This window comes from Apaloderma vittatum, unplaced genomic scaffold, assembly GCF_000703405.1.
Source record: "Apaloderma vittatum isolate BGI_N311 unplaced genomic scaffold, ASM70340v1 scaffold3600, whole genome shotgun sequence".
In the NCBI taxonomy this organism is placed as follows: Eukaryota; Metazoa; Chordata; class Aves; order Trogoniformes; family Trogonidae; genus Apaloderma; species Apaloderma vittatum.
Genome location: NW_009696063.1, coordinates 56,038 through 69,739, shown reverse-complemented (window position 1 = coordinate 69,739; position 13,702 = coordinate 56,038). Strand labels below are relative to the sequence as shown.

Here is a 13,702-nt window from a genome sequence, read left to right as displayed (position 1 = left end):
GAAAACAATATAATGCACTGTTATTACATATAAGAGCAAGCTCAGCAGCTTGGCTGAAGTAGCACTGTACACTGAGTAGCACCCCAACTACCTTCTTTAAGGAAGCCAGCACACATTCAGTCCCACAGGCCTTTTCTTGGGGGATGTATTGGTGGGTTGTGCCTTACAGTGCTTCATTTTTTTTTTAGGGTGCAGGCATACCAGGAAAGGAAAGGCTATCCAACTCGGTTTGAGCTGGCTCTTCAATTTCTGCTCCAGATTGCAAAGGCCAGACATATATAAGACTTTGTCAGCTTTGAAAAGGAACTGAACGCCACGATGGGGCTCCCCATGCAGGTTTTGGCCTGTACAATCGTAGCTTTGCTGTACCAGCATGTCAGCGGTGGACTCATCAAGCGAATTATCCGGCAGAAGCGGGAGACTGGGCTAAACGTGACCTTGCCAGAGGATAACCAGCCTGTGGTTTTTAACCATGTCTACAACATTAAGTTGCCTGTTGGCTCCCTTTGCTCTGTGGACCTGGATACAGCGAGCGGCGATGCAGACCTGAAGGCGGAAATTGAGCCCGTCAAGAATTACGAGGAGCACACGGTGAATGAGGAGAACCAGATTGTCTTCACGCACCGTATTAACATTCCTCGCCGGGCTTGTGGCTGCGCAGCTGCCCCAGACATTAAAGATCTGCTGAGCAGACTAGAGGAACTGGAGGGGCTGGTATCCTCCCTACGGGAGCAGTGTGCCAGCGGGGCTGGATGCTGTCCCAATTCCCAGGCAGTAGAAGGTAAGGCAGACTGGGGAGCTGCTCCTGGGGAAGTTCTTGTGCTGGCTGTGAATCTTGTTTAGAGTAGATACTCAAATCTGTTTCAAGAACTAATAAAAGTCAACGCGTTATATTTGAAATGTAATCAAAACTGGGAATGCGTTTGGCCAGCTTGCCAGAGAGTCATTCACAGTTTTGTGGGTTTACAAATCTGTGGGTCAGACGTCTGCCTGGGACACTTTGTGGCTGTGGCGTTGAGCATTGTACGACACCTGGGCATGGTGACAGTCTGTCGGAGTTAAGATTAAAACTCAGAGTCCAAGCTCTTGGCTCCACATTTTGTCCCCTTGAATCAGCTGCCAAAGTAACCATTTTTGTTTCCAAGTTTTCTCTAATAGAGACCAATAAAAATACAGCAGGACACAAAGCAATAGAAAAGAACAAATAGAGAAGGAGGAAAATAGGTATCCTCTGGCTGTTTTTTAAACTGAGGTAAGAGACTGGTCATACAAGAGAGAAAATAGTTCTTCTTAGTAGTAATCTGTCCCTCTGAGCAGAGAGCTGGTCTCACAGTTGGTGATACAGCATGCTGCTTGGCTTTTGGTGTTCTGGAGTGAATTGGTGAATAATGCTTCATAGTGCATGCCCTAAGGAAGCAGTCAGGAAAACTGCTCAGTCAGTTAAAGAGGGATTTTGAGAAGGGCAGAAGAATCCAGCATGCTCATTTACCAAGCAGCTGGCAGAGCCTCTTCCCCAGCATTAGCGTCAAGTAAAGCATTCTTCATAAACTAAGTCTAACTGGAGAAAGGAAGACATATTCTCATTTAAAAGCTCTGGTAATTTTGGAGATTATGCCCTGTAGGGAGCCAGGAAAACAAGATCTTGTTTAGGTCGTGTGTGCCATGCCGGCCTAATGCACCCCAGAGCCGAGGGCAGTAATGGGTTTTCTCTATCGTTGCTACAGGTCGCCTGGACACAACACCCTATTGCAGCGGGCACGGCAACTACAGCATCGAGATCTGTGGCTGCGTTTGCGATCCTGGCTGGAAAGGCCCCAACTGCTCTGAACCCAACTGCCCACACAACTGCTTCAACAGGGGTCTCTGTGTCCAGGGTAAGTGCATCTGCAACGAAGGCTTCACCGGCGAGGACTGCAGCCAGCCCACCTGCCCGTCGGACTGTAACGACCAAGGCAAGTGCGTGGATGGGGTTTGCGTGTGCTTCGAGGGGTACACGGGCACAGGCTGCAGTGAAGAGCTCTGCTCCCAGGGGTGCAGCATGCACGGGAGGTGCGTGAACGGGCGGTGCGTGTGCCACGAGGGCTTCCCTGGCGAGGACTGCAGCGAGCCCCTCTGCCCCAACAACTGCCACAATCGCGGGCGCTGTGTGGACAATGAGTGTGTCTGCGATGAGGGCTACACCGGCGAGGACTGCAGCGAGCTCATCTGTCCCAACGACTGCTTCGACCGTGGGCGCTGCGTCAACGGGACCTGCTTCTGTGAGGAGGGCTTCACCGGGGAGGACTGCGGTGAGCTGACGTGCCCCAACAACTGCAACGGCAACGGGCGCTGCGAGAACGGGCTGTGCATCTGCCACGAGGGCTTTGTGGGGGACGACTGCAGCGAGAAGAGGTGCCCGGAGGACTGCCACAACCGCGGGCGCTGTGTGGGCGGGCGCTGCATCTGCCACGAGGGCTACCTGGGTGAGGACTGCGGGGAGCTGCGGTGCCCCAACGACTGCCACAACCGTGGGCGCTGCGTCAACGGGCGCTGCGTGTGCCACGAGGGGTTCATTGGGGAGGACTGCGGGGAGCTGCGGTGTCCCAGCGACTGCAACAACCGTGGGCGTTGTGTCAACGGGCAGTGCGTGTGCCACGAGGGGTTCATTGGGGAGGACTGCGGGGAGCTGCGGTGTCCCAGCGACTGCAACAACCGTGGGCGTTGTGTCAACGGGCAGTGCGTGTGTGACGAGGGGTACACGGGGGAGGACTGTGGGGAGCTGCGGTGTCCTGAAGACTGCCACAACCGTGGGCGCTGCGTGGAGGGGCGCTGCGAGTGCGACAACGGCTTCACGGGCGAGGACTGTGGGGGGCTGTCTTGCCCCAACGACTGCCACCAGCGTGGGCGCTGCGTCAATGGGCGCTGCGTGTGCCATGAGGGCTTCGTGGGGGAGGACTGCCGCGAACGGTCCTGCCCCAACGACTGCAACAATGCGGGCCGCTGCATCGACGGGCGGTGTGTCTGTGAGGATGGCTACATGGGGGAGGACTGCTCTGATGGTAGGTGGCCGTGTCCCTCTTAAACCGCTTCCCCTGGGTAGTTCCCTGTGTCCATGCAGCAGCACTGGAGGCTAAGAACCTTTTCCATATAGCTGGCCCCTGTTGCCGCTGTATCATAGTCTAAACAGCTGAACCAGGGAAGTAACAATGCCAGTAGCAAGATTTTGGCCTCACTTACTTTTCAGGGCTATATATTGTAGCAGTTGCTGGTGACTTTTGGTAGTCAGCAAGCCAACAGGCTGATAATGGTGGTACTGTCCATTCGTTATCTCCAGGTTTGCTCCCACCCCATTGTCACTGGAGCTGTAGCTCACACTGGCTCAGATTTGTCACCATGACCTTTCAGTTTCTCATAGTACCTCCTGATGGTGAAAAAAACTGTGTCTGAAAGAAACTCTTTGAGCTATGGAGAAGAGGGAAATGTATCCAGAGTCTTCTTACTAGGTATTCAGCAGGATTAGTCAAAAGAATATGGATCAAATTTTGACTAAAGAATAAGGCTTTGGAGGAATGAATTAACATAAGTAACGAATGCCGGAGCCTACGTGTGAAACGTTTCTTACAGCTGGATTCTGGTTCCCAGTCTCATGCTGAATGGGTAAGAAAGGGCTTTGCATTTACAATGTCATCACTATTGCAGGAGCACAAAATGAAACACACAGCACTGACAATACCCAGGGGCTCAGCAGCTTTGCTCTGAAGGTAGATCTCTGAGCTGAGCACACACTGAAAATAACATCGTCCAGAGTGATTTGCATGAGACAAGTGACACGATGGAATTGCCAGATATTGCAAATATCGCAGCGCAAGCTTTCAGGATTGTTACACGGGCCTTGACTATATCTCAATTGGCCAAACAGATTTTTCAAACTAAAGCAGAACTTGATTTTGTGTGTATATACATATATATGTATGTATGTATGTGTGACAAAAGCTTAGAGTAAAATTGTGGGATCAGCTGGGGTGGAAACAGCTATAAAGCCACATGCTTAATCTCCCGGTGTCACTGACTTTATGGAAACTGATAGAAAATTTTGGCAGCTAGATAATGACAGATATTACACTATAAACAATGTAGTTTTCTTCAGCAGATCCCAGGGGAGAAATTTTTGAAACTAAGATCTTGGTAGAGTAATCAAAGACTACTTTGGGGTTGGGAACATTATGAAAGACAATGAATACCCTTGAAAAGAAATTCCCATTTTTCATCTCCTTTTCTGGAAGACTCCTAAGCCACATTTTGTGCTCTTGCACGTGCAAAAGTGGAGTAATCTATTGAAAGGATTTACAAAAGTAATCATGTTTTATTTCAATTTGGAAAAATCTTTCCAAACCCCAGAACTTCCAGCTATAAAATCATGAGTCACTGGCGGTTGAATTAAACATCTGAATCCCTAGGGATGCAGCTATAGTAGTGTTGTGCAGTAGCCTTGAGAGGAGGAGCTGGAATGCAGTCAGCCATAGGCTATGTGCAAGTGTGAGCCCAGAAATCGGCCCCTGACTTTTGGAAATGTCTGTAGTCTTCATCAGCTGAACATTCCTTTCTTCAAGTGCTATTTTGTGTGACACGACCTCGCAATTCCAAGCTTGTTAGATGATTCTTATAAACTGCTCCTGGGAAAATGTGAAACTGGGTAAGTCATTATTTTATGAGTCTTGAAAACTTCTTATAAGTTCGTTTTCTTTTTTCCCTTTTCCAGTGTCTCCTCCAACTGAGCTGACTGTGACAAACGTAACGGATAAAACTGTAAATCTGGAGTGGAAGCATGAGAATCTCGTCAACGAGTACCTCATCACCTATGTCCCCACCAGCAGTGGTGGCTTAGATATGCAGTTCACTGTGCCAGGAAACCAGACAGCTGCCACTATTCATGAACTGGAGCCGGGTGTAGAATACTTCATCCGTGTCTTTGCGATCCTTAAAAACAAGAAGAGTATTCCAGTCAGTGCCAGGGTAGCAACATGTGAGTTTACTATTCCCTGTATTCATTCTTTTGTCTATTCCACAGTATGTATTTATTTGGGGTATTATTCCTTTTGTATTTTCTATTTGCAATCCATCTTCTGTTCTGGACAAAGAGAGCACTTTCATTCTCTTCTGACACCAATGACTGTGTTAAAAGTGCAGTTCACTGCTCTCTGCAGTGCCTTCCAATGAGTATCATGGGGTCTCTGTAAGACTTCTTCATAACAAGGCACGTTTTTAAACTCTTGTAATGCTTCCTGAAAAAAATGTAAAAATGTAGCAGTATGCAAAAGAGCAGTATGAAATCCCTTGAATTCAAACTGTTTTGACTAAAGTGGAGGTTATATTCATTTTGCATCTTCAGTGTGTTTTGCCACAACTTACTTTCTACCTGCCTTATCTGTTCATTTGTTGTTCATCTTCTTTTTTACATTGTGCACGCCACAGTCATATCTAAACATTCCAGCCTCAAAACATGCTCTGTGGCTTCAGTCCTGTGCTCATTTTTAGAGACAGGCAGGATTCATCTCACCTAACTTCAAAAGTCCACACTAGACTTCTGTCAAGAGGGCAAAAAAGGAGATTTTGAAGGCAAAATTCATTTTATTCTAAGATGACATCTGAAACAGGCCAGAGAAATGTCTCTCCAAGGACAGAATATCTGGCTGTGAGGAGGATTTAGACATCTCAGATGCAGATACCTACATGACACATATTTATAGTGACAGAAAGACGTCCCACAGTCAGTGTCTTCTTTATGGAAACTTGTTGCTCATGTAATGATACCCTTTTGTTCTGTCACAGATCTGCCTGCTCCAGAAGGTCTGAAATTCAAATCTGTCAGAGAAACGTCTGTCCAGGTGGAGTGGGATCCTCTGAACTTTTCATTTGATGGCTGGGAGCTGGTTTTCCATAATATGGTGAGGAAGCAGTGCTCTTTCTATAGAAGCCAGATATAAAGGAAAGATCTTGGATTATTTATGTTTATACTGACTGATTGTTCCATGTGTTACAGAAAAAGGATGACAATGGAGATATAACCAGCAGCTTGAAAAGGCCAGAGACATCTTATATGCAGCCAGGTTTGGCACCAGGGCAACAATATAATGTATCCCTTCATATAGTGAAAAACAACACCAGAGGACCAGGACTATCCAAAGTGATAACCACAAGTAAGCACAACCTGCACTTGGTGTAGTGCCACCAGTAAAACACCTGCTGTTTGGTGTAGCATAGGGAGTTTTTAAACAACAAGAAAGCCAGGCTCCATACTGTGAATTGATAGAGGAGGGGAAAGGAAGTAGAGGAACTGCTAATGAAAAACACATGAAAAGATATTAATTCTTTTCCAAATTACCTGTTTGAAGAGGAAAGGAAATTTATATTTAGCTAGAAAGTAGCAAAAATATACATCAACAGAAACTAGAATTTCTTTTACCTGATGATACTTGCAGGAAAAAATTGTGTAGAGGAGAGTTTCTATTCTGCAGATGGAGAACCTCTTGGGGTTCCTGCTTGTCTTTCCTCTGACAGGTTCTGGTGTTAATGAATTTTGATGGATGTTCTTCTGATGAATAGACTCCATTTGGCACTTTCCTCTACAGCTGGGGAAGGTAAAGGAAGAAAGTGAATGAATATAAATATAAACTTCAGTTGGTAGAAGGCACTTATTTTATTTTTACTCTGCATCGGTAATTAAAAGCACAAGAATATGTGTGATTTTTTCAGTTTTTTCTTTAAAAACAACCTTTTTCTCTTTTTGTAACAGAGCTTGATGCCCCTAGCCAGATTGAAGCAAAAGATGTCACAGACACCACGGCCCTTATCACGTGGTCTAAACCCTTGGCTGAAATCGAAGGCATAGAGCTCACTTATGGCCCCAAGGACGTTCCAGGGGACAGGACAACCATTGACCTCTCTGAAGATGAAAACCAATATTCTATTGGAAACCTGAGGCCACACACAGAGTATGAGGTGACGCTCATCTCTCGTCGAGGGGACATGGAAAGTGACCCCATGAAAGAAGTTTTTGTCACAGGTGAGAGACTTGGATAGCAAACCAAACTTCTGGGAAGGTGATGGGATCCCCACCAATCTTCCTGCGCTGTTTGCATCAAGTTGATAGTTGACTGTATCAACACAGAAGCAGCACGATTATAGAAATACATGAAAGTGGAAGATACATTCTTTATTGGCTCAAGAAAATAATTAGATCGTCCCAAACATCTAAATGTATTTTGAAAATGGGAATTATGTTAAGTCTTTTAGAAGCTTTTGTTCATCATACACTAATCTTCTACATCAGGAAACAAATTCCTCTGGATTATTTGTCTGTCTACTGAGCTAAATATCTAAGACCTTATTTCTGTTTGTCTAAATGTGTAACACATTAGCAGAAAACTGCTTTTTTTTTTTTTTATCCTTCTTCAGCTCTACAAATGTTTTCTGCCGTACTTTTAGAAATTTACTTTGCTCTTTAGTGATCCTGGCAATGCTTTGTGAAAGGGTGAGTCCATCAGCGTGTTATCAAAGTTTGATGCATTAAGGGAGCTGTGCACATAGAGAATTGCCTCTTTTCACCCTAAAATGTTGTTCATTCAGAGCAGGATTTGAGTCTTCTATAGGTGTGAATAGTGAAAGCCCATCAAATTTCTACACCTTGAATTCATCTTTTGTTTTGAGACTTAGACTTGCTTTAAGCCACGAATGTAAGATATTTACTGAACAGAAATTCTAAAGATGATAAATTATTTTTTCCTTAGCAACCTTTTTCCTCTTGAAAGCTGAGGTATTTATAAAGGAAAAATAGTATTTTCATCCAAAGCTAACAAACTCTGCAGTTCATGCTGAAAGAAATCTGCTTGATGTAGTTAAGAACATACTGATATCATGAGAGAAAACTTGAATTCATCTTTACAGATCATTTCACCTTCTAAAAAAGTACTGTTATAAAAGACTGCTGATAAAAGAGAATTATTCGTATTTGTTTATTTACTTATTGGTTGATTGATTATAGACTTGGACGCTCCAAGAAACCTGAAGAGGGTGTCACAGACAGACAACAGCATTACTTTGGAGTGGAAGAACAGCCATGCAAATATTGATAACTATCGAATTAAGTTCGCTCCCATCTCTGGTGGAGACCATGCTGAGATCACAGTGCCGAAGGGCAACCAAGCAACAACCAGAGCTACACTCACAGGTGGGGGAATGGAGAGATTGTCATTAACATCATGCTGCTGCCATCCACCCTAGAGCACAGTAGTGTAGTGGAAAAATGTCCTTTTGGTCACTGTACATAAGAGGTGCAAGCAGACATTGCACATCTTTAATTCAAGCAATAAAATTAAAACACATGTGATATATATATATAGAAGGCTAGATAATGGTCCTTTCTCCATGTCACATAGAAGTCTTACCTGCCTTTCTTTGGAGTAAGTACCTATACTCCAAGCTCTTGAAAGTAGAAGCTGTCTGATCTGTGCATTTGCACAGTGTCCAAAATGCAGTCTCCATCTTTATCCTTTGGCACATACACAGAAAAAGATTTATTAATATCAGGTCAGCCAGGGGATCAACTGAAACCTCGATTCTCTGCATACACAGGAAAGCGTATATTTTGCCTTGCATGCATTCAGAGTTCCTTATTTAAACAAATGCCCATAGGCATATTCCATGGACAGGAATTTATTCTTCGACTCCTCTTCTCTTAGGTTTGAGGCCTGGAACTGAATATGGCATTGGAGTGACAGCAGTGCGACAGGACAGGGAAAGTGCTCCTGCTACCATTAATGCTGGCACTGGTGAGTAGCTTGATCCCCCTTTGTGCTCTGGAGGAAGCAGCAAGTCAGGTGGAGCCACTCTGATGTTTCTTTCATTTCCAAGTAATGCTCTAAGAAATATTTTAGAAAGTTCCTGATTTCACTTTGGTTACCTATGGGACATTTCCCCTTAAGGGAAAGAAAAAACGTTTCCCCAAAGATCTTGACCTCTGGATCTGACTTCCTTTTCCTGCATGAGGATCTCTTAATATTCTAGACATTTAATCTCCAGGTGAGCTCCTTAATGGTAATTATATTTATGCTGATTACTCTGGCCATCCTCTAACTGTGAGGGTTTCCGGCAGGAATGATTGTTAGGGCCAGATGGTTGATTTGACAAAGAACACACATCAGTGGTTGCAATAGTCCTGACTGCCATTGAAATCCAGGATTTTTCTCACAATATTCCCCTTTTCCCAGGTAAATTCTCTGAAGGCTTAAATTTTGCTGCTCTTCCATGCACCACCTGCTGAAATGAGCATAAGTGGGGGAAACTTATTCTACCATGATTTGTCTGTAGAAGAGAACTTTATCATCCTCTACTGTTCTCAAGCAATGGGGCTTCAGAAGCTCCTAAAGGTGGATAAGACTGAGCTGTTTCTAGACACCCAGTACAGATGTTACTCTGTCTACAGATGCCTGAAAAATTATCCCAAGGCAGTTCAGACACACCTCAACTTTGCGGTTTTTAACCTGTAGATCTCGATAACCCCAAGGACTTGGAAGTCAGTGACCCCACCGAAACCACCTTATCCCTTCGCTGGAGAAGACCAGTGGCCAAGTTTGATCGTTATCGCCTCATTTATGTTAGCCCTTCTGGAAAGAGGAATGAAGTGGAGATCCCAGTGGACAGCACCTCTTTCATCCTGCGAGGATTGGACGCAGGGACAGAATACACCGTTAGTCTGGTGGCGGAGAAAGGCAGACACAAAAGCAAACCCACAACTGTCAAGGGATCAACTGGTGAGTAACAGCTTTCGATGAGCGCCCTGCAACAAGCCTTTGGGCAGTGTGTTTAGTTCCACACTCTCGATGATTTCTTGTTTATCCTTTGAGAAGACTGACAAAGAATGCAGCTATTTGTCCTGCGGGAAATGCAGAGCTCATCCTTCATTTTACATGAGGATACTTTTTTTGCACATTATGTCTTATAACATATTTTGTTTTCTACAGCCAAAAATTAAGAGGAAGAGCAACCAGAGCATATTGAACACTGCTTGTTCCTGCCTAATGAATTCTTTTCACAGCATGCCTCCAGCCATCATGCTTCAGTAGGATCAACAGGGCTCTGATGTTGCCCTTTTGCAGTTTTCTCATCCGAAAATGAGAAGGGCTACCACCACTAATCTAGTCACAGCCACCTTTTCCATTAGGTACCATCACTGTTACATTTGTCTGCAATGAAGGTGCCCATTTCTGACATTTTCATTTGTACAAACCACTTGGATTAACCAGTATCAGTGGACTACTTATTGAACGAGTTTTTACTTTTTGTAAGACGTTTTGACCCAAAGCTTGTTGCACACAGAATTATATCTTGGTATAAAACATAAATAAGTCCCGAATCCTTTACATGTCTTCAGGCTAAATCCTGTGAGGCAAAGCCTTGACTGCTGTAAGTAAGCAGAGACGGTGAAATCAGAACCAGCTGGGCCACAATTATTGTCCTTAGCAGATATCAAGGTGCTCATCCTTTTCTCCCCAGATACCATCTATGAGGTAAACACATGCCAGAAGTTGTGGATTTTAGAAATTAATAACGATACAGCTTAACTGTTCAAAACTGCTTTTGTATTCCCTAGTAGTGTCCATGCCAGGAGAACCTCTGAATGCTTGTAGAGTCAAATAATCCAGTACAGCAGAGTTTTATGGTATGGTGTGAGCTGCAGAAAAGCATCAGTACTGAATTACTTGTTTGATGTGTCCAAGGTAGGGAAAAAACTTAGGAAGCCCTGAGGCACTCACATACAAAAGGAAGTCAAAGGTTTATGCGGCGGGAGTGAGCGGGCTTCGATTTTTGCACAGTTACCTGTTTCCCCATCTGTCTGAAGACTGAGTGCTCTCAAAAAAAGTAGGTATAGGTGGTGAAAAGGCAGAAACAACATGCTGTGGAATTTCACAGTCTAGTCTTTCTAGCACCAGCTTCCAAAGTCTCACAAGGTGGCTTCTTTTTCCTGATTTGGTTTGGGGTTTTTTTGTTGGTTTTGTTTGTTTGTTTGTTTTTGGCTTATAAATACACTCATCTGGCCAGTGTATTTGTTTTAAGCCTTTACTTAGAACAGCCAGCAGACAGAGATCTGTGCAGTGGGCTCCTTAGAAGCAAGAGCAGTAGTTGACATAACCTGTCTCTGTGACCTTCCTCCCGTGCAGGAATGGACAAACACAAACACATGAGTGTGGGGAGGCAGAAAGGCTCTGTAAGCCTGTGGGCTGTTAAACAAGAGGTCTGTTCCTTGGTTTGCTTTTTCATCCACTCTCATGTCAGTTGGCTTTATCGAGGTTCCCAGTGCTTGGCAGGTCCTGAAGTCCTCAGGGCTGAGCCAAACAAACCTGTTGTTTTACCCTCTCTTGCAGAGCTATGGGTGACCTCGGGTCCGTTGCACTGCTGGGGAGACTACTTTGAGCAACCAGGGAGAGACAGGAATGATTGAAGATGAAAATACCAGTAGCACAGCTAGGACTGGACTATCTCTTCTCTGTGGGTGGAGGAGACAGTCCTGCTGTTTAGAGGGGCATGCGCCATCCCTGCCGAACAAGGGAGCCAGGGACTGCAAAAGGGCAAGTTTTTATTTTCAGAGTTTCCTTTGCTTCTCCAGATTGACAATTTCTTGTCTTCTGTTCTTTCCAGCCTCTTGATGGTTCAGTCAGGCTTCTCTGGAGCAGGGATTCAGGAGTTTCCAACATATTATTTTTGTTTGCATAGTGAATTTTCTGTCATTGTGGGTAAAGCTTCTTTCAGCCCCAGAGCTGAAAATGTTGTTAGTGTCTTCTCTCCCCTCTCACATTCTCCCTGTTATAATTTTATGATTATCAACTCTCCACACAGAGGCAGCTCAAACATTCAGAGCTCATGAATCTCTAGCAAAGGACATGTCACAAAATTTTCCATAGTATAGGATGGCAGCCTTCTCTTGCTTCGGTCTCTTCATATGGATGAAGTATGGCTCAAGTGACAAAGTTGTTTTTTAGCTGATGTGTGTGATTCTGCATTCAGGGGATGGCAAAGATTATAAAATTTGCTAAACGTTATTTTGTTTTGCTGAAAAGGAGGCACTAAATATTTCACACTGCTATTTGGTTGTTTGTTTCTTTGTACCTCTATGTAGTCTAATCCTAATGCAGGCAATGACTCCTGACCCAGAGGAGCTTACTGGCTCTGGGAGCTTTCCCGCTCTGGAAGCCTCAGGGATAGAGGAAGGTGCCCTGAGGGACTTTGTGGTCTCGGTGGTAACAGATCACAGCTTTAGTGCCTCATGGTATGCAAATACAGGAGCCTACAGCAGTTTTGTGGTAGAGTACGAGGAAGTGTCCTTGGCAGCTGGGCCCCCTGCAGAAACCTTCCTGCCCAGAGAATCCGTAGGGGCTGTGATTGACGGCCTGCAAGCCAACACTTCCTATAAAATCAAAGTGTATGGATTGGGTGGAGAACAGCACTCTTCTCCTCTGGGAGCTGTGGCTACCACAGGTACCTCCTTTCTGTTATTCATGAAGGTATCACAAGCTAGGGTACAATTTATTTGTTAGAGGTCCCACTCAGCATCACACTAAGGTTTTGGGTTAGAACCACTTCAGAAATCAAAGAAAATGAGCTATTTTACTAGTTGGAGGGAGCTCTTTAAGCAGCATGTCTTGAGAATGTTACATCAAATTAACAACTAATCTGTCGGGTGAGCACATAAACAGATTGCAGCTTTGTTCTTTCTTGCTCTGATTCTGGAATCCTGCCTGTGAGGAGGGGAGATGGTAATACATCAAGCACGAGAGGCCTGAGGAGATAAATGAGTGGACATTAGAAAAACCAAGCACCAGCCTCAAATTCTTCTGCTGAGGGACCCAGATTGTGCAGCAACTGTTGATGAATTGTGGATGTGATACTGTCTTGCCTCTGGAAGTGAGTTGTACATAAGAGCGTGGCCTGAAGAAATAACTTTTTCCATTCTGTTGAATGTTTTAAAGATTTATGCTGTTTACTGAAGACCCTTGTCTGTGTCATGCGTCAGTCCCTCTTCCTTTCCTGGCTTCTACTAGTCTTAGATTGCGCTCCTCTTTTATATAGGCTCAAAGAAACATTAGGAAGAATGATTAGGTGAGCCAGTTCAATGGGAAACTGCAGTGCTGACCACTGGGAAACTAAATTTGCCAGTGGAGATTGTCCATTTCTTCAGCTGATTCCTCTGCTTAGATTATCTGGAACCTGACTTCAATATGAGGATTTTTAGTGGTAGCTACTGTAATATTTCTGGCTTCTGAAATACTAAAATGATTTCTTTATGAAATTCAGAGATGCACAGATACTGTAAGCCCCGTTTAATCATCTGGTTGAGAGAAGGGAAAGCCATTTAGCCAAAGAGGCTAAATAGGTAGGCCATCATGTCTTACAGTGTGCTTGAGCTGATGAGAGACTCTGCGGTGAAACTGGCTGATAACCCCTCTTGGCAAATCCAAGAGACAGAAGCAAGAAATAATACCGAACACAGTTTGCTCCATCCCAAGGAACTGGCAGGACATTAACATTCTTTTTAGTAAAATCACAAAGAAAGCGTTACACTGGAATTCCTGAAAAGGCTAGAAACAGCAGTGTAGGCATATTTGGGCCATATTCGGGCCATATTCACCCTGAAGATTTTACTTAGAGAATTATGCTGAGAAGTATCTAG

General features: G+C 44.5%; 1 protein-coding gene across 1 annotated transcript in view; it reads left to right on the top strand.

Annotated features, from left to right (window-relative positions):
* Positions 1 to 318: 318 nt before the first annotated feature.
* Positions 319 to 13,702, top strand: part of TNC (tenascin C) — a 46,741-nt gene continuing 33,357 nt past the window's right edge. The window contains exons 1-9 of the mRNA XM_009873281.1: positions 319 to 781; positions 1,725 to 3,038; positions 4,739 to 5,002; positions 5,809 to 5,924; positions 6,020 to 6,176; positions 6,773 to 7,042; positions 8,021 to 8,206; positions 8,718 to 8,807; positions 9,525 to 9,788. Coding sequence (XP_009871583.1) covers positions 319 to 781; positions 1,725 to 3,038; positions 4,739 to 5,002; positions 5,809 to 5,924; positions 6,020 to 6,176; positions 6,773 to 7,042; positions 8,021 to 8,206; positions 8,718 to 8,807; positions 9,525 to 9,788 — 3,124 coding nt within the window. The remainder of the gene's footprint in view (positions 782 to 1,724; positions 3,039 to 4,738; positions 5,003 to 5,808; positions 5,925 to 6,019; positions 6,177 to 6,772; positions 7,043 to 8,020; positions 8,207 to 8,717; positions 8,808 to 9,524; positions 9,789 to 13,702) is intronic.